The 24,555-nt window shown below is 43.7% G+C and overlaps 1 protein-coding gene across 5 annotated transcripts in view; it reads left to right on the forward strand.

Annotated features, from left to right (window-relative positions):
- LOC137642626 (kelch-like protein diablo) overlaps positions 1-24,555 on the forward strand; it is a 176,743-nt gene that overhangs the window by 135,489 nt on the left and 16,699 nt on the right. For all 5 annotated transcript variants that reach the window (XM_068375336.1, XM_068375337.1, XM_068375338.1 and 2 more), the window contains 2 exons: positions 1,775-1,953; positions 23,892-24,081. In XM_068375336.1, coding sequence (XP_068231437.1) covers positions 1,775-1,953; positions 23,892-24,081 — 369 coding nt within the window. The remainder of the gene's footprint in view (positions 1-1,774; positions 1,954-23,891; positions 24,082-24,555) is intronic.

The raw sequence follows: 24,555 nt of genomic DNA on the forward strand, positions 1-24,555 counted from the left end.
ATTCTTGAGCCAGCCTTCCTTACTCTCTTCACTTCTTTCCAAAACTACTTCTTATTCTCTTCATATGAATGACCCAATCCCTGACCCCACCTCAGGTCAGCTGCCCCTTTTGCCTCACGTACCTTGCGCTTTACTTCCACATTTTTCTCTTTATATTTTTCATACTTCTCTATACTATTACTCTGCAGCCATTCTTCAAAAGCCCTCTTTTTCTCTTCCACTTTTACCTTCACTCCTTCATTCCACCATTCACTGCCCTTCCTTATGCTGCCTCCAACAACCTTCTTGCCAAACACATCACTTGCAATCCCAACAAAATTTTCTTTTACTAACTTCCACTCTTCCTCTAAATTGCCAGTTTCTCTTACTTTCACTTCGTCATATGTCATTTTCAACCTATCCTGATATTTACTTTTTACTCCCGGTTTTATTAGCTCTTCAACCCTCACTAGCTCCCTTTTACATCCACCTACTCTATTCCCCTAGTCTTTTGCTACAACTAATTTTCCTTCCACCAAAAAATTATCAGACTTACCGTTAGCCATACCCCTAAACACGTGCACATCTTTCAATCTTCCAAACATTCTTTTAGTTATCAACACATAATCCATTAATGCCCTTTCTACTACTCTTCCATTTGCCATTCTTACTCATGTATACTTATTTTTATCTTTCTTTTTGAAAAAGCTATTACTTATCACCATCTCTTGCTCAACACACATATCTACCAGTCTCTCACCACTCTCATTTTCACCTGGTACGCCATACTTCCCAATGACACCTTCTACCTCTCCAGTGCCCACTCTAGCATTTAAGTCACCCATGACAACTACATAATTCCTTCTACCTAGTCCTTCTACACACCTAGTTAATTCATTCCAGAACTTATTCCGCTCTTCTTCACTTTTCTCACTACCTGGCCCATACGCACTGACAAACGCCCAACATTCCCTACCCAACCTAACCCTTACCCACATTAACCTAGATGATATCTCCTTCCATTCCACTACTTTACCAGTTATCCATTCACTCAGCAATAAAGCCACACCCTCTCTCGTTCTTCCCCTTTCAATCCCAGACACTCTACCAGACATTTCACCAAACATCACTTCACCCTTTCCTTTTATCTTCGTCTCACACAAGGCCAATACATCCATCCTTCTATTCCTAAACATACTTCCAATTTCACATCTTTTACTCTCTATCGTACTTCCTTCCACGCACGTTCAAACACCCCAAAACTAGAGTGCGGGGAGCAGTCACTCTCCCCCCAGCTCCATCTCTTTGTCAATGTCTCACAGGATGTAGATACAGAAGAGGGGGTTCCCAGCCCCTTCGTCCCATCCCTTTTAGTTGCCTCTTACGACACGCAGGGATAATGTTGGCGCTATTCTAATTGTTTTTATGCCCCCAGGGCAAGTAATAGTAGTACAGTATTAATAAAATGAAGGATCAGTATTTAAATGAATAAAGTATGTAATGTGAAGTTTGACATAGAATTATTATTATAACATCATCCTGAAGGTGATATGAGGGGATAGAGTCTGAGAATACTGGGACTTTTAACTTGCATGGAATACTATGAAAGAAAAAGTTTTGTCAGTTAGTTTTATCCATTACAATAAGGGTTTGTGGAATTTGAATAAAAAATTTTAATGTCACAAACTGCTACGTGATAAGGTGAATATTCACAGTTGTGTATATTATAAATTATCATATGTCGTCTTATGCGTATTTTCCCCATTTATTACCCTATTTTGTTATTATTTTTCAGGTGGTCAGACAAATAATTCCTTTCTAGCCTCAGTGGAGCGGTTTAATATACGAAAAAATAAATGGGATAAATTGTCTCCCCTTCCTCTGGCAATCCATGGAACTGCAGCTGCCTTTCTGGATGGATCTTTGTATGTGGCTGGTGGGAAAACTTCAGTGCAACATGAAAACCGATCATGGGTAATATTGCTCAGAAGTTTTATTAAAAGTACACTTCTTGCAATTTATCTATTTTGAATATTTGAGTGAATCTTGATTTTCTTTCCTATTACTGTATTTGACTATTCATAGTCAAGAAAAGTGCAATTAGCTGATTTTTCTAGAAGAAGAAATTATAAAGTTGTTCTTTCATGTGTCAAATTTCTCAAATATTTGGTGGAACAGTACATTACATTTATAATTTATAGTTTTAGGTCATTTATGTGGCAGTGTTCAATTATTTTAGGCTATTTTTCAATTACCAATAGAATCATGATTTTAAGTGATTTGGTGCATATTTTTCAATATTAATCTTACCCGATGATCATGTAGCTGTCAACTCTGTTGCCCGACAGAAATCTAAGGTCGGGATACGCCAGCGATCGCTATACAGGTGGGAATGTACACAACAGCGCCATCTGTGAGCAGGTACTCAAGTACTTCTTGTCAACAAGAACTCAATTTTTCCTCTGTCGCGCCACAGGCAAGACCTACTAAATACGCCGTCCCTAACTGGATTTGTTTTCACATTGATTTGGTGAAGTACACTATTCCAGTTTTGAGCTTTCGCTATGCAGGGGTTTTATCTTCATTTCAAAACTTGATCTCGTTTTGGATAGTTTTAATTATGGTGCTGAAGAGAGTATGGACTCGAAGAGAGTATGGACTCTCTTTCACTTTTAAATGGCCGACCCTTCCCTTAGACGGAAGTGTGTTTAGGTTTTTGGTAATTTTGCTTAACAAAGTTATAGTTCTATTTATTTTATATCTCTCCGCCTTTAAGGCCTCTTCGATTTACTTTCCATTTTTATAAACTTATAAAAATTAATTTTTATGTTTGTTTATATGCGACCTTTCCTAATAGTAGGCGGTCCTTACTTGGAACCGAAGTTATTTAAGTTTGAGCCCGTCATATCGTTTTTACCTTTTAAGAATTTATACCTTTTTTAATTTTATGTTTTTGAAAGAATTTCTTTGATAGTCTCGTACTTTTTTCAAAGATGAACTAACGTTTAGTTTTGTCTCCGCAGTTGTTGACGTTCAGAACGTTCAACATGCGCTCTATCGTTACGATAGAGAGAGAGTATTTCACGGTTTCACGTTGCAGTAAGAGTAAACCGATTCTAGCGTTTCGTTCATTCTTTCTTAGCTTAAATGGTTTAAATTCTAAATAAAGGAACTTTTTATTTGGGAAACCTTTCAGTTTTTTTCCTTTAGCAATAATATGTTTTAATGATTTATATTGGGCTCTTCTCTTTGGTTCTAAGTCAAGAGAGAAGAGAGAGAAGGATAGAGACGGAGGGAGAGAGGGGAGAATAAACGTTTCGTTCAAGCGGGTAACGTTGTTCTCGTTTTTTACTCTTCTCCCTTGTCGCTGTAGGGGAAGAAGGTAAAACGTTTCTAGAGTTTTATTCTTGTTCCCAGGCTTTATGCGGTGAGAGATTTTAAACGTAGTTTATTTGATCTAGTGTTTAGTCTCTTTTCCAGCCACTGAATTCGTTTTTTACTCTTCTCCCTAGTCGCTGTAGGGGAAGAAGGTAAAACGTTTCTAGAGTTTTATTCTTGTTCCCAGGCTTTATGCGGTGAGAGATTTTAAACGTAGTTTATTTGATCTAGTGTTTAGTCTCTTTTCCAGCCACTGAATTCTTTATCTTTAACAGTGTTGCGTTCGAGGGTTCGTCTGTTCGTGCCAGTTGTTCACCTAGTCCGATACCTCTTACAAGCTCCCAAGCCCAGGGGAGAAGTAATGTCGAAGGACTTATGGGTTCCACAGGCCTTGATCGACGGACAGACGTTTTCTCTCCGTGGTTTCGGGTGTATCTACACACGTTGCCGACGTGATCACCCCACCCACACAAAGACGAGAGAGCCCATTTATTCCTCGTCTGCGGAAGAGGTTTCTCGCAGAAACCATGGACCAAATCTTGCAGCTTTTTAAATGCAAGTCGGTCCCTTCCGCGCAAGTCCAACGGCCTAGGTGTAGCCACTGGGTCAGTTCGGACTCGATGCAGTCATCCGACGACTGCACACCTTCCGAGAGAGACAAGGTGGTACCGCAACAGGCAGTAACTCCGTCTGTTGCCGCACCAGCTGTTTTAGACCCTCAGTCACAACGGACAGTAACTCCGTTTGTTGCCGTCTTTTATAGACCCTAGTGGTCCATGCTGCAGATAGGCAGTCTCAGCTTGCTTCCTTCATGCAGGAGTATCGTGCTGAGAAGGTTGACACTGCACCTGTTAACCTACAACCTGCCACGGTTGTGCGCTCAGCAGATACTGCGGCTGCCTGCTCCCACACTCCACCTGTGAGAGCTCCACCACCGATGCGCAGTCGACCCTGCCAGACGCATGTTCATGCTGCACCCTCCGTTAACATGCGTGAGCTACCGCATCAGCAGTGGGAGGGTGCTTTAGAGCTGCCGGGTGTTCACACTATGCGGCATGCTCCGCAACCCATACGGCATGCTCCGCTACCCACGGCAGTCCCTCCCACGCACCAGCACGCAGCTTTGGTTGTTGCCAACTCACAGACTGTCAAACAGTTACATGACGTTGCCTTCTGGTGTGCTACTAATACACCAGTACTGTATGTCCTCACGCACCTGTTGGGGTTGACAGTTCAGTTTTTGACAGTTCACAGACTGTCAAGCAGTTTCATAATGTTGCCTTCTGGTCTGCTGCTTATGCACCAGTGAGACCCTCACTGAGATAACCTAGCTTTTCTCGGACATGGTTCCACACTCCGACTGCGGAGAAGGTTGACGATGCACCCGTTGGCCTACAGCCTGCCACGGTTGTGCGCCCGGCATGGCTGCCTGCTCCCACTCTCTTGTTGTGAGAGCTCCTCCACCCATGCGCAGTCTCCCTGCCAGACGCATGCTGACTCCCACAGACACACAGAGCACTCCGTTGCCGTGCGTGAGCTACCACAAGCTGCCGTGTTTTGACACGGTGTGTCAGCCTCCGCAACACACTGTGGTTACCACCACTCGCCCGCAGCAAACTAGTCAGTCAGGAGTTGAGGCTCCTGTAGATGAGAAAGTGCTGTTCTCCCTCCTTCTGATATTCCCTTGAGGACTCTGTCATTTGGAGAGGAGCCTTAAGCTGCTTAGCCTCCTATGGACTTTAATTAAAGCATAACATGCTTCCAGGGAGGGTAAATGGTTCCGCTTCAGTCGCTAACCCCGTCTGTTGCCACACCTGCTCCCATAGACCTTGGGCTTTGTTGCAAGACATGCAGTCCAAGCTTAGTCCTTGATAGAGGATTTTTTACGGAGAAGAACCTTCTTGCCAACAACCTTCCTACCGGTTGGTTGTACGCCCTGTTGACGCTGAGGTATCCTACTCACGTCCGCCAGTTGAGATGGTTCCTCCACCGGTGCGACCCAGTGTGGGTTGCCAGTCGCACGTTGACGTTAAGCGACTCTCGGAGGTGGTTGTGGACGTTCAGTGTGTCACTGGGAAGACGTTCAACAACCAGCAGAGGTGACTTGTTGTGACGCAGTGCGGCAACCTCAGCAACCCGATAAGGGGTTGTCTGCACAACCCAGACAGTCTAGACAGTTTCGGGTTGTCGCTGTACTTCCTCGCTTCCCCATGGTTCACTATTCACAGACTGTGCAGCAGTACCATGATCTTGTGTCCGGCTCCGTCACGCATCCACCAGTGCGACCGGATTCAGCGAGTCAGACGTTGCCCACTCCGTTGCCGTTTCCTCATCAGTTTCGGATGAGGAACCCTCTGATGAGGACATGGCTGAACAAGACGATCAACCCCCAGCCCTGCTATCCATCCAGAAGATGCTGAAGAAGGAACACGGCCCTGTCAGGCTGTGGATGAGTCTGGTTAGGACACTGTCATCCGTGGTTCAATTGGTGTCACTTGGAAGACTACACCTCCTTCCTCTTCGGTTTCATCTAGCTCTTCACTGGAAAAGGACAATACGCTAGAAGCGGTCTCGATCCCGGTTTCCGGAAGATAAGTCTGGTCTGACTTGATGAAAGGACTTTATCAACCTTTTATAGGGTTTTCCCCTGACTGTTCGGACTCCCAACCACGTTCTCTTCTCAGACGCATAGGACGTAGGCTGGGGTGCGACCTTAGGCGGAAGGGAATGCTCGGGATTATGGAACTCGAGTCAAAGGACAATGCATTTCAACTGCAAGAAGCTTCTGGCAGTACGTCTGACCTGGAAAAGCTTCAGGTCTCTCCTTCAAGGCAAAGTAGTGGAGGTGAACACGGACAACTCCCTGCTTTCATGTACATCTCCTAACAAGGAGGGACCTACTCTCTGACATGGTACGAGTTCGCAAGTGACCTCCTCTCCTGTTCAACAGGTCTAGACTTTTCGCTAGTAACAAGTTTCTTCCAAGGCAACTTGAATGTCTTAGCAGATTGTCTCAGTAGGAAGGGACAATAATTCCTCCATATTGAACCCTCCACAAGGATGTATGCAAGAGACTTTGGGTCACCTGGGGCCAGCCAACCATAGATCTCTTCGCAGCCTCGATGTCCAAGAGGCTCTCAATACTTTGCTCACCTATCCCGTACCCAGCAGTAGTTCTTTTAGATGCCTTTATACTAGATTGGTCTCATCTAGATCTATATGCATTCCCTCCGTTCTAGATTGTCAACAAGGTACTGCAGAAGTTCGCCTCTCACGAAGGGACAAAGTTGACACTAGTTGCTTCCCTCTGGCCCGCGAGAGAATAACTTACAGAGGTACTTCGATGGCTAGTAGACGTTCCCAGAACTCTTCCCCTAAGGGTGGACCTGCTACGTCTGCCACGCGTAAGAAGGTACTCCAAGGCCTCCACGCTCTTCGTCTCACTGCCTTCAGAGTATCGAAAGACTCTCGAGAACTAGAGGTTTTTCGAAGGAGGCAACCAGAGCGATTGCTAGAGCAAGGAGAACATCCACCCTTAGAGTCTACCAATCGAAGTGGGAAATCTTCCGAAACTGGTGCAAGTCAGTATCCGTATCCTCGACCAGTACCTCTGTAACTCAAATAGCTGACTTCCTCTTATATCTGAGGAAAGAGCGATCTCTTTCAGCTCCCACTATCAAGGGTTACAGAAGCATGTTGGCATCAGTCTTCCGTCACAGAGGCTTAGATCTTTCCAACAATAAAGATCTACAGGACCTCCTTAAGTCTTTTGAGACCACGAAGGAGCGTCGTTTGGTTACACCTGGTTGGAATTTAGACGTGGTTCTAAGATTCCTTATGTTAGACAGGTTCGAACCACTTCAATCAGCCTCCCTGAAAGATCTCACCTTTAAGACTCTTTTCCTGATATGCTTAACCACAGCTAAAAGAGTCAGTGAGATTCATGCCTTCAGCAAGAACATCGGATTCTCATCCGAAACGGCTACATGTTCTACATCTTGGTTTTCTAGCCAAACACGAGCTACCTTCTCGGCCTTGACCAATATCGTTCGATATTCCAAACTTATCGTATGGTTGGAAATGAACTAGAAAGAGTATTATGTCCTGTAAGAGCTCTTAAGTTCTATTTTAAAACCTTTACGAGGCCCGTCTGAAGTTTTATGGTGTTCAGTTAAGAATTCATCTTTGCCTATGTCAGAGAATTCTTTATCCCTTTTTTTTATCAGACTGTTAATACGAGAAGCTCATTCCCTTCTGAATGAGGAAGACCAAGCTTGGCTGAAGGTAAGGACACACGAAGTTAGAACTGTCACAACTTCCGTGACCTTTAACCAAAATAGATCTCTGCAAAATATATTCGACGCAACCTATTGGAAAAGCAAATAAGTGTTCGCGTCTTTTATCTTAAGAATGTCCAGTCTCTTTACAAGAATTGCTACACTCTGGGACCATTCGTAGCAACGAGTGCAGTAGTGGGGGGGGGGGGCTCCACCACTACAATTCCCTAATTCCAGAACCTTTTTAATCTTTCTCTTGAAATATTTTTGGGTTGTCCGGAAGGCTAAGAAGCCTTTCGCATCCTACTTGATTTGGCGGGTGGTCAAAATCATTTCTTGAGAAGCGCCTAGATTAGAGGTTTTGATGAGGACCTTTAGTATGGGTTGCAACCCTTCATACTTCAGCTCCTAGGAGTCGCTCAGCATCCTAAGAGGATCGCTAGGCTCAGTAGGGAAGACGTACTTAAAAGGGCAGAGTAATGGTTCAAGTCGACTTCCTTACCAGGTACTTATTTATTTTATGTTTGTTATTTTGAATAACTGCTAAAATGAAACTCGGGATACTTAGCTTCTAATGTTAACATGTATGCTGGTCTCCACCCACCACCCTGGGTGTGAATCAGCTACATGATCATCGGGTAAGATTAATATTGAAAAATGTTATTTTCCTTAGTAAAATAAATTTTTGAATATACTTACCCGATGATCATGAATTTAAGGACCCTCCCTTCCTCCCCATAGAGAACCAGTGGACCGAGGAGAAAATTGAGTTCTTGTTGACAAGAAGTACTTGAGTACCTGCTCACAGATGGCGCTGTTGTGTACACCCCCACCTGTATAGCGATCGCTGGCGTATCCCGACCTTAGATTTCTGTCGGGCAACAGAGTTGACAGCTACATGATCATCGGGTAAGTATATTCAAAAATTTATTTTACTAAGGAAAATAACATTTTATATAGTGGTATATTGGACTCTAAAATATTGTTCTTTTTCTTTATGTTAATTTATGGTCTATGCCCTAATTTGATACCAATACAGTAATTAGCAAATACAGTGCTATTCTTATGTATTTGATGGTGGATGTAAGTCATTACTGTATTTTTTCACTAATTGTAATAACCTTTTTTGTTCTTTAAGAACATTACACTTTTCTTGGCTTTCAAGTGCAAGAAGGTTTGATATTTTAGCCTATGCAATAAGACTGGAATATTATCTGAAGATTACCTCTCATGGATATCTTGAGTGACGATAGTATTTTGGACTTGTTGAAGTAGCTGGATCTGACCTAGCATGATGAAGCCTCCCTCATTGAAAACAATTTCTTGTCCGACCTTCTGATGGCTAGTGCATCCATGATCATGCTTGATAACTAGGTTTTTGTAGAACTTTGATAAAAACTACTTGTTCCACCAAGCACAATCTTTTTCTTTGTTAACAATGTCCTAACCTGAAATACTGTATTGGGAATGCTACCCCTCTTTTTCTCTTTGCTTTTGGGAGAATTAATGACATCACTGAAGGTTACGTGAGGGAATTTCCAGTAATTGTCAACAACAATAGGATGACATGGGAGAGACAAGCACTTTTAGCTGTTGAAGCCTAGGTGCTGGAATCTCTCCAGGCTCAGTCTTTGGTGGCTGTCCTTGGATGAGCCTTAATACTCTTTAACCACTAAGTCCCCTTCATGATGGATAACGTCAGTGGCCTAAAACCCCTCATGAAGATTTTTTTCACTTATTCATAGATTTTAATACTTAATGTTATGCTGAAATAGATGTTTGTTGACCGTCTGATGCAGTTGCCATATCCAAGAGACTTAACCTGTTAAGCGTCACCCACGTGATAAACCGTTCACCAGGATCTACTCGGTACCGCCTTCAATTGCATATTCCGTTCATAACTTTAATTGCCTTCTTCAAGCTGTCAGTCTCGTGATATTACGTTTACTCATATAGTAAGTATATGATCACCACTTGGCAACACTCTCAGCATATGGGGGCTGTAAATAGAAACTTATATGATGTCTGGCAACTATTTTTCTGAAGGTAGCGTAGATTGATGTTAGAAAACTGGTTTCCTATCAATGTGCTTCGACCGTTCATGCGGAAGTGGTTGTTTGTTGTTCCTTTTGTAATGAACGATCTAAAGAGGAAGGTTATTTCTTTAGATGAAATAAATGATATTCTTGTTGAGGAATTTGATAATGATAACCTGTTTGATAATGAGAGCACTAGTTCTGAATCCTCCAGTGATGAGTATATTGAAGAAACAAAGTTTTCTTTCGATGCCGAAAGCGAAAATGACTTCTCATTACTGAATGACTGGACAACGAGATTTCACAAAACTATATAGGAAAGGAAACGCCGAGAGAGAGAGAGAGAGAGAGAGAGAGAGAGAGAGAGACAGAGAGAGAGAGAGAGAGAGAGAGAGAGAGAGAGAGAATAAAGTGGATAAATAATGTACAAATGTATGATGAACATATTTGAAAACTATACAGGAAACGATATGGAGAGAGAGAGAGAGAGAGAGAGAGAGAGAGAGAGAGAGAGAGAGAGAGAGAGAGAGAGAGAGAGAGAGAGAGAGAGAGGGGGGGGGGGTGAGGGAGAGACTTATCCCTTTGCTTTTGTTGCTTATCCAGGCGTAAGATTTACGATTGAAGATAAAAAGAACCCATTAGAATATCCAGTATTATGTAGCCATTTGGAATGAAATAATAGTAGTATTGTTTTTTTTACTCTACCATTTAATTAACTATAAATACAAATTATAAGCATAAAGAAATGATATTAACTTTGAAAAATTATCATTAGTGAAATGACCGCTCAGGGCAAAAAAAGCGTGACGGTACGTTAGCGGCAACCTGGTCCAGGGGGGACGCTTAGCAGGTTAACAGCAGGAGCTCAGAGTGCAAACCCAGTTGTTCCACAGGCTCATTGGAACTTACAGTCAGAGCAGCACAGAGGAAGACTGGGACAGATTCTGTATTGTTGGAAAAGGTATCTGCTTCCATGTTCCAGTACAATTCACTTTCAATTCCTCAATTGTCCTTGTAACTTAGGTTTCCCAGTTGAATGTTTTATGCTTTTGAATAGCCACTTCACTTTCAGGTTTTCCCATCTCTCTCATCTCATCTGTAACAGTTTGTGAGTACAAGAATTGATTAGGCCCTGTATTTTGGGTCTTAGACAAAACCTCACTAGCACTGTCATAAGAATTTCCAATCATTAAAGGTCAGGTTATGGTTTTCAGAATACTGTACAGTACTAGTATTGCAAACAATATAGATTTTTTCAACAGAGTATAGTCCAGAGGTTTTTTTTCCACTAGTTTCTCCACCCAGATGGTGAAACTTTGGTAATTACTCATCTCTTTGGGAAGCTTTTAGACCTTGCAGTAGCTCCATGATATTTTATCGGCATCCGTAAATTCCTGGAACTTCAGGAACACTTTCAGATCATCAAATACATGGTATGTATAGAACAAGAAACACCATATCAATTGAAATCAGTGTTTCATGGAGACTTGTGAAAAACAATACTATTGAAGTAATGGCAGATTTTATATGCTTAAATAATACCAAGGCAATCAAATATGACATGAAGGTGATTCCCTGTAAGCCACAGGTGAAAAACCTTCTTAAAATTAAAGGCCTTGGAATTAGATTCTTTCCGAGGCCTTTTTTCTGGGCTCCGACCCGTGCCGCCCAGTGAAATGCTCCTTTAACATCATTTCTAAGGTAAAAAATGCTATGAATTTACCAGTGAAAAATTTGTATAGGAATGCTAGGTTGAACCCAGCTCGCTCACCTTAATAAGGTATCGGTATAATACTGGGGCGCTGAATAAATCACAACCAGAGGCCTTGCACCATTTAGATATCTCCTGTCAACATCCCCGAACAGCGAGGTGCCGTTCAACATCCTACTACTACTAGCATTCCCACGCCAGTGACGTCACTCCTTTATATAGCACGCATCTTTCTAGCTGTATTTTGCCGTAGTGTGTGAATTTTGCTGGTTTTTTCTGGATTCACCTCAAGATGTCGGACTCCACTGTCACTCCATCTAAGTTAAGTACCAGATCTATGAGTTTTGAGATTTTGGAGGGGGCCTTGCCCTTTTTTGCTTATTTTATACAGTTTTATTTTTCACGACCCCACGTGGGTCTTTCATGGTGCCCGGCTCCCTCCTATCTCTCTCTCGTTTTGTTCTTAACGCTTTTCAATGAGTCCTCCATACTGATTGTTTCTCGTTATGAACTTTATGGGTATCCACGGTTCACACACCGTATTAATTTTTATATTGTCCTGTTATTATGATAACAGTTATTACATATACGTGTGCGTATTATCGGTAGGTTGGCATGCCTGGTCGCCTTCGTGCGTTCCTATTCCACTATATTATTACTTGGATTATTTACGTTCGCACGCCACGGACTTGCTTATCATTTTAACGTCATTCGTTTGCTTGCATTAGCTCGAGGGGCTTTCATGAGTCTGATATTACATATTAGTTTGCATTTTGTTAGCACTTCACTGACTCTGTGTTATGTTGGTAGCTCTCCCCCAGCGGTGTCAGGCTTGGGTTTCTCCTGTCTCATGTTCGCTCCCTCGTTTGTTTTACGATTGATGTATAGTTAATTTTTTTATTATTATCATCCAGCATGCCTTCCTATCTTATTTTACTCCCTAACCCTGAGAAAAAGTCTGCAGACCTGGACGAAGATCAAGAATCTTTCCAAGTCGGTTCCTTTACAACACAAGAAAGTCCAAGGGTTATGGTCACCGGTCTTCCAACAAATGCACGTCAACGTCCTAGAGGCCATGGCAGTCTTCCTCACTTTAAAACGTCTCAATCCAGTCAGGAATCTCCATATCAGACTGGTTCTCGGCAGTGCAGTCATAGTACACTGCCTCAACAGAGAAGGCTCCAGATCAGCTCAAATAAACCACATCATGTTGAAGTTTTTCTCCATGGCGGCAATGCACAAGTGGCACCTGTCAGTAGTCCATCTAGCAGGAGTCCGGAATGTGGTAGAGGACTCACTTTCCCGGACGACTCCGCTAGAGTCGGAATGGTCACTAGACAATCGATCTTTCCAGTGGATGATATCTCCAGTCCCGGGTCTCCAGGTGGATCTGTTTGCGACGAAATCCAATCGCAAAATAGATTGTTACGTAGCCCCCAACCTGGACCCTCAGGCTTATGCCACGGACTCTATCATTCGAGATTGGAATACCTGGAAGACGATTTATCTGTTTCCTCTGGTGAATCTCCTGCTGAAAGTTCTGCACAAACTCAGATCCTTCAAAGGTCAAGTGGCTCTCATAGCCCCCAACTGGCCCAAGAGCAATTGGTTCCCCTTGTTGCTAGAACTAGGTCTCCGCCCCCGTCGGATTTCCAATCCGGTGTTAACAAAGACAGGGCAAACTCGCAATGTGTTCGCTTCCTCAAGGATTCTGAATGCCCTAACTTTATGGACTTCATGAAGTTCGCAGCCCAACAAGGTGCAAACATCGATCCTTTGAATACTATTTTCCTGGAATCTGACAAAAGGGAATCTACTCTCCGTCAATATGACTCAGCTGTCAAGAAATTAGCTAAGTTCTTGAAAGATTCCCAAGTTGAGAAAATGACGAATAACCTAACTGTGACATTCTTCAGAACTCTCTTCAAATCTGGCCTGGCAGCCAATACCATTACTACAATCAAGTCAGCCTTGAAAAAGATCTTCCATATTGGTTTTGACATTGATCTAACGGATTCATATTTCTCATCCATTCCGAGAGCTTGTGCCAGACTAAAACCTTCAACTCGCCCTAGCATAGTTTCCTGGTTTTTGAGCGATGTTCTTAAGCTAGCCTCTGACACCCCAAATGAATCCTGTAACTATATGGCATTGTTAAGAAAGTCACTTTTTCTTTTGAGCCTCGCCTGTGGCTCCAGAATCTCAGAATTGTCAGCCTTATCTAGAGACCCTGGTCATATAGAGTTTCTCTCTTCAGGTGAGGTCCTTCTCTCTCCTAACAAAGTTTTCCTGGCTAAAAATGAAGACCCCCAAAACAGGTGGTCTCCCTGGAAGATTGTTCCACTTCCTCGGGATCCATCCCTGTGTCCAGTTACCACCCTGAAAGCCTACTTAGGTAGAACTTCCACTACAACCACAGGGCCCTTATTTATTAGAGAACACGGAGGAACTATTACCCTTAAGGGAATCAGACAACAAATTCTTTATTTTATTAAACAAGCTAATCCTGCATCATTCCCACATGTCCATGATATTAGAGCTGTGGCTACCTCAATTAATTTTTTCCACCATATGAAATTTGATGAACTCAAAATATACAGGTTGGAAGTCCCCTAAAGTTTTCAAGCGCCACTACCTAAACCTTTAGAAGCTCTTAGATTTGCCACAGTAGCTGCAGGGAATATAGTTCCTCCTGAAGGTACTGAGTCCTAATCACAACGTCTTGCTCTGTCCTCTTTCCCTCCTGCCTGGCTTACCTGTTGTTCTTACCTGTTTTGTTACTATACACCCTTATGGTGTATTATTTTATTATTCAATTGTTCAATTTCATGAATTGTTTTGATTTCACTCGTTCTTGAATCCCCGTGCTGATTTTATTTTGCATTCTTGATTACCAAGCTGGATTCCCACTATTCATATCTGTTGAATTCTACCTACGGGTTTCATTATTGATTGTTTACCATGTCTATTTATCACTGTCATATACATGTTGATCTAATTTTACGGGTTTCCACATAACTCTTTTTTAATATTAAACTCATCAGCTCTTATTTTATGTTATTCCCGCTTCAGGTAGTTAGCCATATTGCGTCCCCATTCTCAGGTACGATTTCACTGGGCGGCACGGGTCGGAGCCCAGAAAAGGGATTTTGACGAAGGAAAAATCTATTTCTGTGCAAGAGACCCGTGCTGCCCAGTGAACCCACCCGTCCCTCCCTGATTGGGCCCCAATCTGGGGTGCTATAGGGAGTGACGTCACTGGTGTGGGATTGCTAGTAGTAATAGGATGTTGAACGGCACCGTGCTGTTCGGGTATGTTGACAGAAGATATCTAAATGGTGCGAGGCCTCTGGTTGTGATTTATTCAGCGCCCCAGTATTATACCAACACCTTATTAAGGTGAGCGAGCTGGGTTCAACCTAGCATTCCTATACAAATTTTTCTCTGGTAAATTCATAGCAGTTTTTACCTTAGAAATGATGTTAAAGGAGCATTTCACTGGGCGGCACGGGTCTCTTGCCCAGAAATAGATTTTTCCTTCGTCAAAATCCCTTTTATGGAAAAACGTGCCTTTTTTTCAATATTAATCTTACCCGGTGATCATGTAGCTGCAGCTCTGCTGCCCGACAGAAAAAACCTAAGGGCGGGATACGCCAGCGATCGCTATACAGGTGGGGGTGTACAACAACAGCGCCATCTGTCGAGTAGGTACTCCAGTACTTCTTGTCAACAAAGAACCAATTTTCTCTCTGTCGTGCCACCGGCAAGACCTACTTGATACGCTGTTGTTTCTGGAGTTGATTTCACGCTTTTTGGTGATGTATTCTCTCTAGATATTAGCTTTCGCTGTACAGGAGTTATTATCATTACCTTATCAAGCTTTATTGATTAGTTTTTGGATTATTTGTTGACGACTTGGATAGATTTTGGATTCCCCCCTTTGACTAATTCAAGATGTCTGACCCTACTCAAGTCCCCAAGTACAGGCAGTGTAGCGCTAGGGACTGTTCTAGGCATCTTCCGAAGGCCTCTATAGATCCTCACACCGTTTGTTCCAATTGTAGGGGTAAATCCTGTCAATTGGAAGATCGATGTGAGGAATGCGCTGGGCTTTCGGAATTCGATTTTAATGAATTCCTTAAGAATGCACGTAGGCTAGAGAAGGATAGGATCAGGAGGAGTTCGTCTCGCTCTTTTGATTTTTCCTCTCCCCATGCCCCACAACCTATTCCTTCCCCTGTAGTGGTGACACCCGACCCTTCTACTAGCTCTCAGCAACCCTCGATGGCGGACATGATGCGTGCCATTCAGGCTCTTGGTGACAGAGTTGAGTCATTAGCGAATGACCGCAATCAACTCTTGGCCGACGTCAAAGAGTTGAAGGAGAAAAGTGCAGTGGGAAGTGTCAGTGTCAGTGTTACGCATGAGGGTGCATCTGTTCGTGCCATTCGTCCTCCCAGTCCGGGACCTCTTGCAAGCTCCCAAGCCCAGGGGAGAAGCAATGTCGAAGGACCAAAGGGTTCGACAGGCCTTGATCAGTGTACAGATGTACCCTCAGTGGTTGCGGACGTATCTTGCAGAGATCGTCCCACCCACAAACAGACGAGTGAGCCCATTCATTCCTCGTCTGTGGAAGAAGTTTCTCGTCAGAAACGCTGGACTAAGGTCTCACGACCTCTCAAGCGCAAGGTCCCTTCCGAGCGAGTCCAACGGCCCAGGTGTAGCCACTGGGTCAGTTCGGACTCGCCGCAGTCTTCCGAAGACTGCACACCTCCCAAGAGAGGTAGAGTGGTTCCGCAGCAGGCAATCACTCCGTCTGTTGCCGCACCAACCACTGTAGACCCTAAGTGGTCTATGCTGCAGTCTATGCAGACTCAGCTAGCTTCCTTCATGCAGGAGTATCGTGCTGAGAAGGTTGACGCTGCACCCGTTAACCTACAACCTGCCACGGTTGTGCGCTCAGCAGACACTGCGGCTGCCTGCTCCCACACTCCGGCTGTGAGAGCTCCACCACCGATGCGCAGTCGACCCTGCCAGACGCATGTTGACGTTAGCCGACGTGTGGCACCCTCCGTTGACATGCGTGAGCTACCGCATCAGCAGTGGGAAGGTGCTGTCAAGCTGCCGTGTTTTGACGCAATGCGGCAGTCTCCGCAACCCACGGCAGTCCCCACCACGCACCACCACTCCGCTTTTGTTGTTGCCAGCTCTCAGACTGACCAGCAGCGGCATGATGTTGGATCCAGTGCAGCTACGCATGCACCCGTGCTGCCGGATTCAGCCGTTCAGCTTTCTTCTCCTCCTTTGCCGCTTCCTCCTCAGCATTCGGAAGAAGGAATTTCTAATGACGACGAAGCTGCGCATTTGGACGATCAACACTCCGACATAGAGGAACCCAAGACTACGCCTCCCTCCTTAGACTTTAGGAAAGTCCTTGCCCTGTTTAAGGAGTTGTATCCGGACCAGTTTGTGTCTGCAGCCCCACGCTCACCTCCCTCTGAGTTCGCTTTAGGCATGCAGTCAGCAGCTCCTGCCTTTACGAAGCTCGTACTCGCGCGCTCATCCAAGAGAGCTTCAAGGGTACTGGGAGAGTGGTTGCAGGCCAAGAAGCAACTTGGGAAGACATCCTTCATCTTTCCACTGACCAAGCTTGCTTCCAAATCTAGCGTCTGGTATGCCACGGGAGAAGATCTCGGCTTGGGAGTTCCTGCCTCTGCCCAGGGCGACTTCTCAAGTCTGGTAGACTCTCCCCGCAGACTGGCTATGAGACACTCCAAGATTTGCTGGACCTTTTCGGATATGGACCATCTTTTAAAGGGAGTTTTCCGAGCGTTTGAGATCTTCAACTTTCTGGACTGGTGTTTGGGAGCGTTGAGCAGAAAGACCTCCCCTTCGGATAAGGACTCTGCCATGCTCATCATGTCATGCATGGACAAAGCCATTCGGGATGGGTCTGGCGAGCTTGCGGCTTCGTTTGTGTCGGGAGTTCTTAAGAAGCGAGATCACCTTTGCTCCTTCTTGTCGGCGGGGATCACACCATGTCAGAAGTCAGAGCTGATGTTTGCTCCGCTATCCAAGTGTCTCTTTCCTGAGGAGCTGATCAAGGGGATTGCCGCCTCGTTGATCCAGAAAGATACCCATGACCTGGTGTCGTCATCCGCACGTAAAGTCACAGCTTTACCTTCCGTGCCTAGACCTAGGATGGACACACCAGCGTCTAGGTTCATTCCGCCCTTTCGTGGCAGAACCTCCAGCAGAGGAGGTACCCGTGCCGATGGTCAACGTGGCAAAAAGAAGAAGGGTTCCAAGTCCTCAAAAGGCAGAGTCTGACTGCCATCTTCTCCAGACAGCAGTGGGAGCCAGGCTCAAGAACTACTGGCAGGCCTGGGAGAACAGGGGTGCAGACGCACAGTCTGTGAAGTTGCTCAGAGAGGGGTACAGGATTCCATTCTTGCGCAAGCCCCCTCTAGCAACAACTCCCATCGACCTCTCTCCCAGGTACAGAGAGGAGGACAAGAGGCTAGCTTTACAGCAAGAGGTGTCTCTCTTGCTACAAAAGGGAGCGGTAGTCATAGTCCGGGACCATCAATCCCCGGGCTTCTACAACCGTCTCTTCTTAGTAGCGAAGAAGACAGGAGGGTGGAGACCGGTGCTAGACGTCAGTGCTCTAAATGTCTTTGTCACCAAGCAGACGTTCACCATGGAGACGACGAAGTCGGTGCTAGCATCGGTCAGGAAGGAAGACTGGATGGTCTCGTCAGACCTAAAGGACGCGTACTTTCACGTCCCCATCCATCCAGATTCCCAACCTTTCATAAGGTTCGTCTTTGGGAAGGTGGTTTACCAGTTCCAAGCCCTGTGCTTTGGCCTAAGCACGGCACCTCTAGTGTTTACCAAACTGATGAGGAATATTGCCAAATTCCTACATTTAGCAGACATCAGAGCCTCCCTCTATTTGGACGACTGGCTTTTAAGAGCTGCGTCAAGTCGTCGCTGTCTGGAGAATCTCAAATGGACTATGGATCTGACCAAGGAATTGGGTCTCCTGGTCAATATAGAAAAGTCCCAACTCGTTCCATCCCAAACTATAGTCTATCTAGGTATGGAGATTCGGAGTCAAGCTTTTCGGGCTTTTCCGTCGGCCCCCAGAATCAGTCAAGCCCAAGAATGCATCCAGAGCATGCTGAAAAGGAACCGATGTTCAGTCAGACAGTGGATGAGTCTAATAGGGACGCTTTCATCGCTGGACCAGTTCATCGCGTTAGGGAGACTCCACCTCCGACCCCTTCAGTATCACCTAGCTGCTCACTGGAGAAAGGACATGACGCTAGAAGCGGTCTCAGTTCCTATATCCGAAGAGATGAAGTCTGCACTGACTTGGTGGAAGAACAGCATTCTTCTCAAGGAAGGTCTACCACTGGCTGTTCAGACCCCCGACCACCTTCTCTTCTCGGACGCATCGGACACGGGCTGGGGTGCGACACTGGACGGTCGGGAATGCTCGGGCACGTGGAATCCGGATCAAAGAGCTACTGGCAGTTCATCTGGCCTTGAGAAGCTTCAAGTCCCTCCTTCTAGGCAAGGTGGTGGAGGTGAACTCCGACAACACTACAGCCTTGGCGTACATCTCCAAGCAAGGAGGGACTCATTCGAGGACGTTGTTCGAGATCGCAAGGGACCTCCTCACCTGGTCAAGAGATCGAAAGATATCGCTTGTAACGAGGTTCATTCAAGGCGACATGAATGTCATGGCAGACCGCCTCAGCCGGAAGGGTCAGATCATCCCTACAGAATGGACCCTTCACAAGAATGTTTGCAACAGACTATGGGCCCTGTGGGGTCAGCCCACCATAGATCTGTTCGCTACCTCGATGACCAAGAGGCTCCCGAATTATTGCTCACCGATCCCGGACCCAGCAGCAGTTCACGTAGATGCCTTTCTTCTGGATTGGTCCCATCTAAACCTTTATGCGTTCCCCCCGTTCAAGATTGTCAACAAGGTACTGCAGAAGTTCGCCTCTCACGAAGGGACAAGGTTGACGTTGGTTGCTCCCCTCTGGCCCGCGAGAGAATGGTTCACCGAGGTACTGCAATGGCTAGTAGACGTTCCCAGGACTCTTCCTCTAAGAGTGGACCTTCTGCGTCAGCCGCACGTAAAGAAGGTACACCCAAGCCTCCACGCTCTTCGTCTGACTGCCTTCAGACTATCGAAAGACTATCAAGAGCTAGAGGCTTTTCGAAGGAGGCAGCCAGAGCGATTGCCAGAGCAAGGAGGACATCCACTCTCAAGGTCTACCAGTCAAAATGGGAAGTCTTCCGAAGCTGGTGCAAGGCGAATTCAGTATCCTCAACCAGTACCTCTGTAACGCAGATAGCTGACTTCCTTTTACACCTAAGGAAGGTAAGATCCCTATCAGCTCCTACGATCAAAGGTTACAGAAGCATGTTGGCAGCAGTCTTCCGCCACAGAGGCTTAGATCTTTCCAACAACAAAGATCTACAGGACCTCCTTAAGTCTTTTGAGACCTCAAAGGAGCGTCGGTTAGCCGCACCAGGTTGGAACTTAGACGTGGTTTTAAGGTTCCTGATGTCAGCAAGGTTCGAACCGCTTCAATCAGCCTCTTTTAAAGATCTCACTTTGAAGACTCTTTTTCTCGTTTGCTTAGCAACAGCTAAAAGAGTCAGTGAGATACACGCCTTCAGCAGGAACATAGGATTTACATCTGAAACGGCCACATGTTCCTTACAGCTTGGTTTTTTAGCTAAAAACGAACTCCCTTCTCGTCCTTGGCCCAAATCGTTCGAGATTCCAAGTCTGTCCAGTTTGGTTGGAAACGAACAAGAGAGAGTACTTTGCCCAGTAAGAGCTCTTAAGTACTATTTAAGACGTACGAAGCCATTACGAGGGCAATCAGAAGCTTTATGGTGTTCTATTAAGAAACCTTCTTTACCGATGTCGAAGAACGCAGTTTCTTATTACATCAGACTTTTGATTAGAGAAGCCCATTCTCTTCTGAATGAGGAAGACCATGCTTTGCTGAAGGTAAGGACACATGAAGTTAGAGCTGTCGCTACTTCAGTGGCCTTCAAACAGAACCGATCTCTGCAGAGTGTAATGGATGCAACCTATTGGAGAAGCAAGTCAGTGTTCGCATCATTTTACCTTAAAGATGTCCAGTCTCTTTACGAGAACTGCTACACCCTGGGACCATTCGTAGCAGCGAGTGCAGTAGTAGGTGAGGGCTCAACCACTACATTCCCATAATCCCATAACCTTTTTTAATCTTTCTCTTGAAATGCTTTTTATTGTTGTTTTTGGGTTGTACGGAAGGCTAAGAAGCCTTTCGCATCCTGGTTGATTTGGCGGGTGGTCAAATTCTTTCTTGAGAAGCGCCTAGATTAGAGGTTGTGATGAGGTCCTTTAGTATGGGTTGCAGCCCTTCATACTTCAGCACCTAGGAGTCGCTCAACATCCTAAGAGGATCGCGAGGCTCAGTAAGGAAGACGTACTTAAAAAGGCAGAGTAATGGTTCAAGTTGACTTCCTTACCAGGTACTTGTTAATTTTATGTCTGTTATTTTGAATAACTGCTAAAATGAAATACGGGATACTTAGCTTCTAATGTTAATATTTATGCTGGTCTCCACCCACCCCCCTGGGTGTGAATCAGCTACATGATCACCGGGTAAGATTAATATTGAAAAATGTTATTTTCCTTAGTAAAATAAATTTTTGAATATACTTACCCGGTGATCATGAATTAAAGGACCCTCCCTTCCTCCCCATAGAGACCCAGTGGACCGAGGAGAAAATTGGTTCTTTGTTGACAAGAAGTACTGGAGTACCTACTCGACAGATGGCGCTGTTGTTGTACACCCCCACCTGTATAGCGATCGCTGGCGTATCCCGCCCTTAGGTTTTTTCTGTCGGGCAGCAGAGCTGCAGCTACATGATCACCGGGTAAGTATATTCAAAAATTTATTTTACTACGGAAAATAACATTTTTTTACAAAGTTTTTTTTTGTTTTATCCCAATACCATTTTGTATTCTTAAACTATGTAGACTCTTAAACCAAATTTCTGAAGGTGTATCTATGAAGCTCTGTTGGAATATGTGCTCTCTCTCTCTCTCTCTCTCTCTCTCTCTCTCTCTCTCTCTCTCTCTCTCTCTCTCTCTCTCTCTCTCTCTCTCTCTCTCTCTGATTTAATGACATTCCACTTCACACTGTATTTTTTCATATACTTTACTGTAGAATTGGGCAAGCATCCCCTGGGAAATTGACAGCTCTCCGAGGAACTGCAGATTTTCAAATTGTATTGATCTCTTATTGTATGAAATGAGCTGAAGATCTACTTTTACAGGTACAACACTTTTTTAAAGTTATAATCGGTTTTATCAGGACAATTATTCGAAAACGTTTGTTCGAATTACCAATTGTTTGAAAAACAGCAATAAACAGTTGCTAAAAAATATGTTTTATAATTACTACTTGTTCCAACACGGAGACTTACCTCGAACTACTTTCTTAGGAGGTACCTGGAATCTCCTCTCAACTGACCAGAGTTTTGTGTAGTTTACCCTACTTCCGTTTTCTGTGAGGACCACCTCAGGCGGAAGGATACGTGCCCTGAGGCTAGTCCCGAGCCAGGTCGCGTGTTAGCTTGGGTCTCGACCCTCAGTAAGTTCTCTGGTCGCGACGTGATACCATCCCGACGTTCTCCTTTCTCTGCAGTGTCATCCTTCAATTATGTTGTTTGTCTTGGGCAAATCTTCTTGCACCCTTTCATAACAGGATCACATCTCAATTTCAAACTTAGGCGAGCAATGTGTATTCTTACAACCAGGCCACCTAATTCACATATCTTCATAGTAGTTGCCTATAGGTAAAGCTTCAGTTGGCTACATATTTTCATCCATTAGTGAAATTAAAATTTCATACTATCTATGGGAATGAATGCAGATGCTAACAAAATGTTCAACAAAAGCTCATCATCAAATTTACATACTATACTTTTCTATGTATATATACAATTGAAAAAAATGCCCATAAGATGGCAATGCTTCCTTAATTGCCCTTACTATAGCAGGCTCAACATCTGTTTAAAGAATCATCTAAAGTCAGCTCTATTGTTTTAACAGTTCAAAGAAATTTTGTATGTATTTTGTATTTCCTTTTTTTAGTAATAAACCAAAAATCAAAGGTATGACATAGCCATTTATCATGCCATGAATAGTTTAAAGCTGCTCGAAAATAACTAGCGCAGTCTTGAAGGCACCATCCATAGGACATTGTTTGCTTAGTTTTGAAATATCAGCGTTCAGTCTTCTTCTTCCCTGAAATCTAATAGCGAGAAAGATTTGCCCTGGTTTGTTCTCGTATCTACTTCTTATAGTATTATTTAGTTCCATGATTAACAGGTAATCCACATGCCTCACTCAATGGATTGATTGCTTTGTGCTGCTGGTTTGCAATAAAGCAACTGCAACACAACCACTTAATTATGAAGATGCTTTAAAAATGGTATAATGCGGAGACTATTGTGTTGTTTTTTGTGTCTGTCTTCACTTTATCTAAAATCTTCCACATTTCAACATTTGTCGAAATGCCCACATAATTATATTCACTGGAAGAACTGATTAATCTATCAACTGTTATAGAGTGCCCTTTGGACTTTTCAGCAAAATGTTGGCATTTCCAGTAGATCTTTAACCTTAGTTGGTTGTCTTTCACATATAAGAATCTACGCATTAATAGCATGGCTCCGCCTTTCTCGGTTTGAATAAATTCAGCTTTTTTTTTTATTACATAGGGTATATCCTCTAAGCTAAAAAAACATCTTATTGAGGTTTCTTGAAATGATTAACGTACTGTCGAACAACCGTTTTCAAGGAATTGCTTGTAAAATGCTGGATCAAACAAGTGATTTTCGAAGGATTACTTTCGAACAACTGTTTATGAAGAATTTTTTTCAAAGAATAGTCCATAAACTGGGATCAGTCCAATACCAAGATGATTTTGATAATTATGGGAGATAACAGCTCAGAAATACAGTATCAAAGTAACAAGTGCACAATATGTTTTACTAAATACTGTACAGTATAGATTTTAAGTAAAGCAAAGAATGAAATTTTACGTAGTCCCCTATACTTGAGTAGTCATGCAATTGGGACCATATATGCAAATGTCAGATAGCATGAGAGAACCTTTCTAATCTCCTCTACCTATATAATAGATTGTTATTTTTTTATTTTTGGCCAAGTTTGCTAAAACATTGTAAAAGGATTACGGAGACACTGGCAGAAAGGAATTCTCACCTTAAAGAATGACTCGAGAATTTAATCATCTCCTGTGTAGAGTTTTGGGATTCCCCTGGCAGAGGAAGAATGAATCTAATAGAATCAAAATTTCTGTCTCTACCATAGCATTCGGCTAATTGCAGTTTGAGGTTTTAAGTGTAGGTAAAGTAAGAAATTTGTTTGCGAAAAATAATTTTTGTTTACAATTTCAGGTGTATGATATGGATAAAGATACATGGGTATCAAGAGAACCAATGATCAACCCCAGATTACATCATGGCTTGGCAGCGCTACACGGATCATTATATGCAATTGGTGGCATCGGACCTTTAGGAGCAAATCATCAAGTACATACTTCTTGTGAAAAATATGACCCTGGATCAGATACTTGGATGCCTATAGGTATGTTATTGATGTATACATTATATTGTACTATACGAAGCCTTTTTATATTGTAACTTGTTTTTGGAACAAAATAATCTGTATTTTACATTATTTTCCACAGCCGGAAATATTTCAATGGTAAATAAGAATTCAAGTATTTTTAGGAAATCAATAATTTGGGTCAAACTTGCCTGAGTCATGTTACTGGTATCTACAAAATGTGAGCTTCTTGACCTTAACATGAAAATAAAGAATCTTCTCTCAGCCCTTGTACATACAGTACTGTATGTATTACCCTGAGAGGACTATCCAGTGCAGTATTGTGAATCAGATTTTATGGCTAAAACTGCCCAGTAGACCAGGAGACTCACTTTATTCATTATAAAGGGATTTTGACGAAGGAAAAATCTATTTCTGGGCGAGAGACCTGTGCCGGCCAGTGAAATGCTCCTATAGCACCATTTCTAAGGAATATAACTGCTAAAATATTAC

This window comes from Palaemon carinicauda, chromosome 6 (assembly GCF_036898095.1).
Source record: "Palaemon carinicauda isolate YSFRI2023 chromosome 6, ASM3689809v2, whole genome shotgun sequence".
In the NCBI taxonomy this organism is placed as follows: domain Eukaryota; kingdom Metazoa; phylum Arthropoda; class Malacostraca; order Decapoda; family Palaemonidae; genus Palaemon; species Palaemon carinicauda.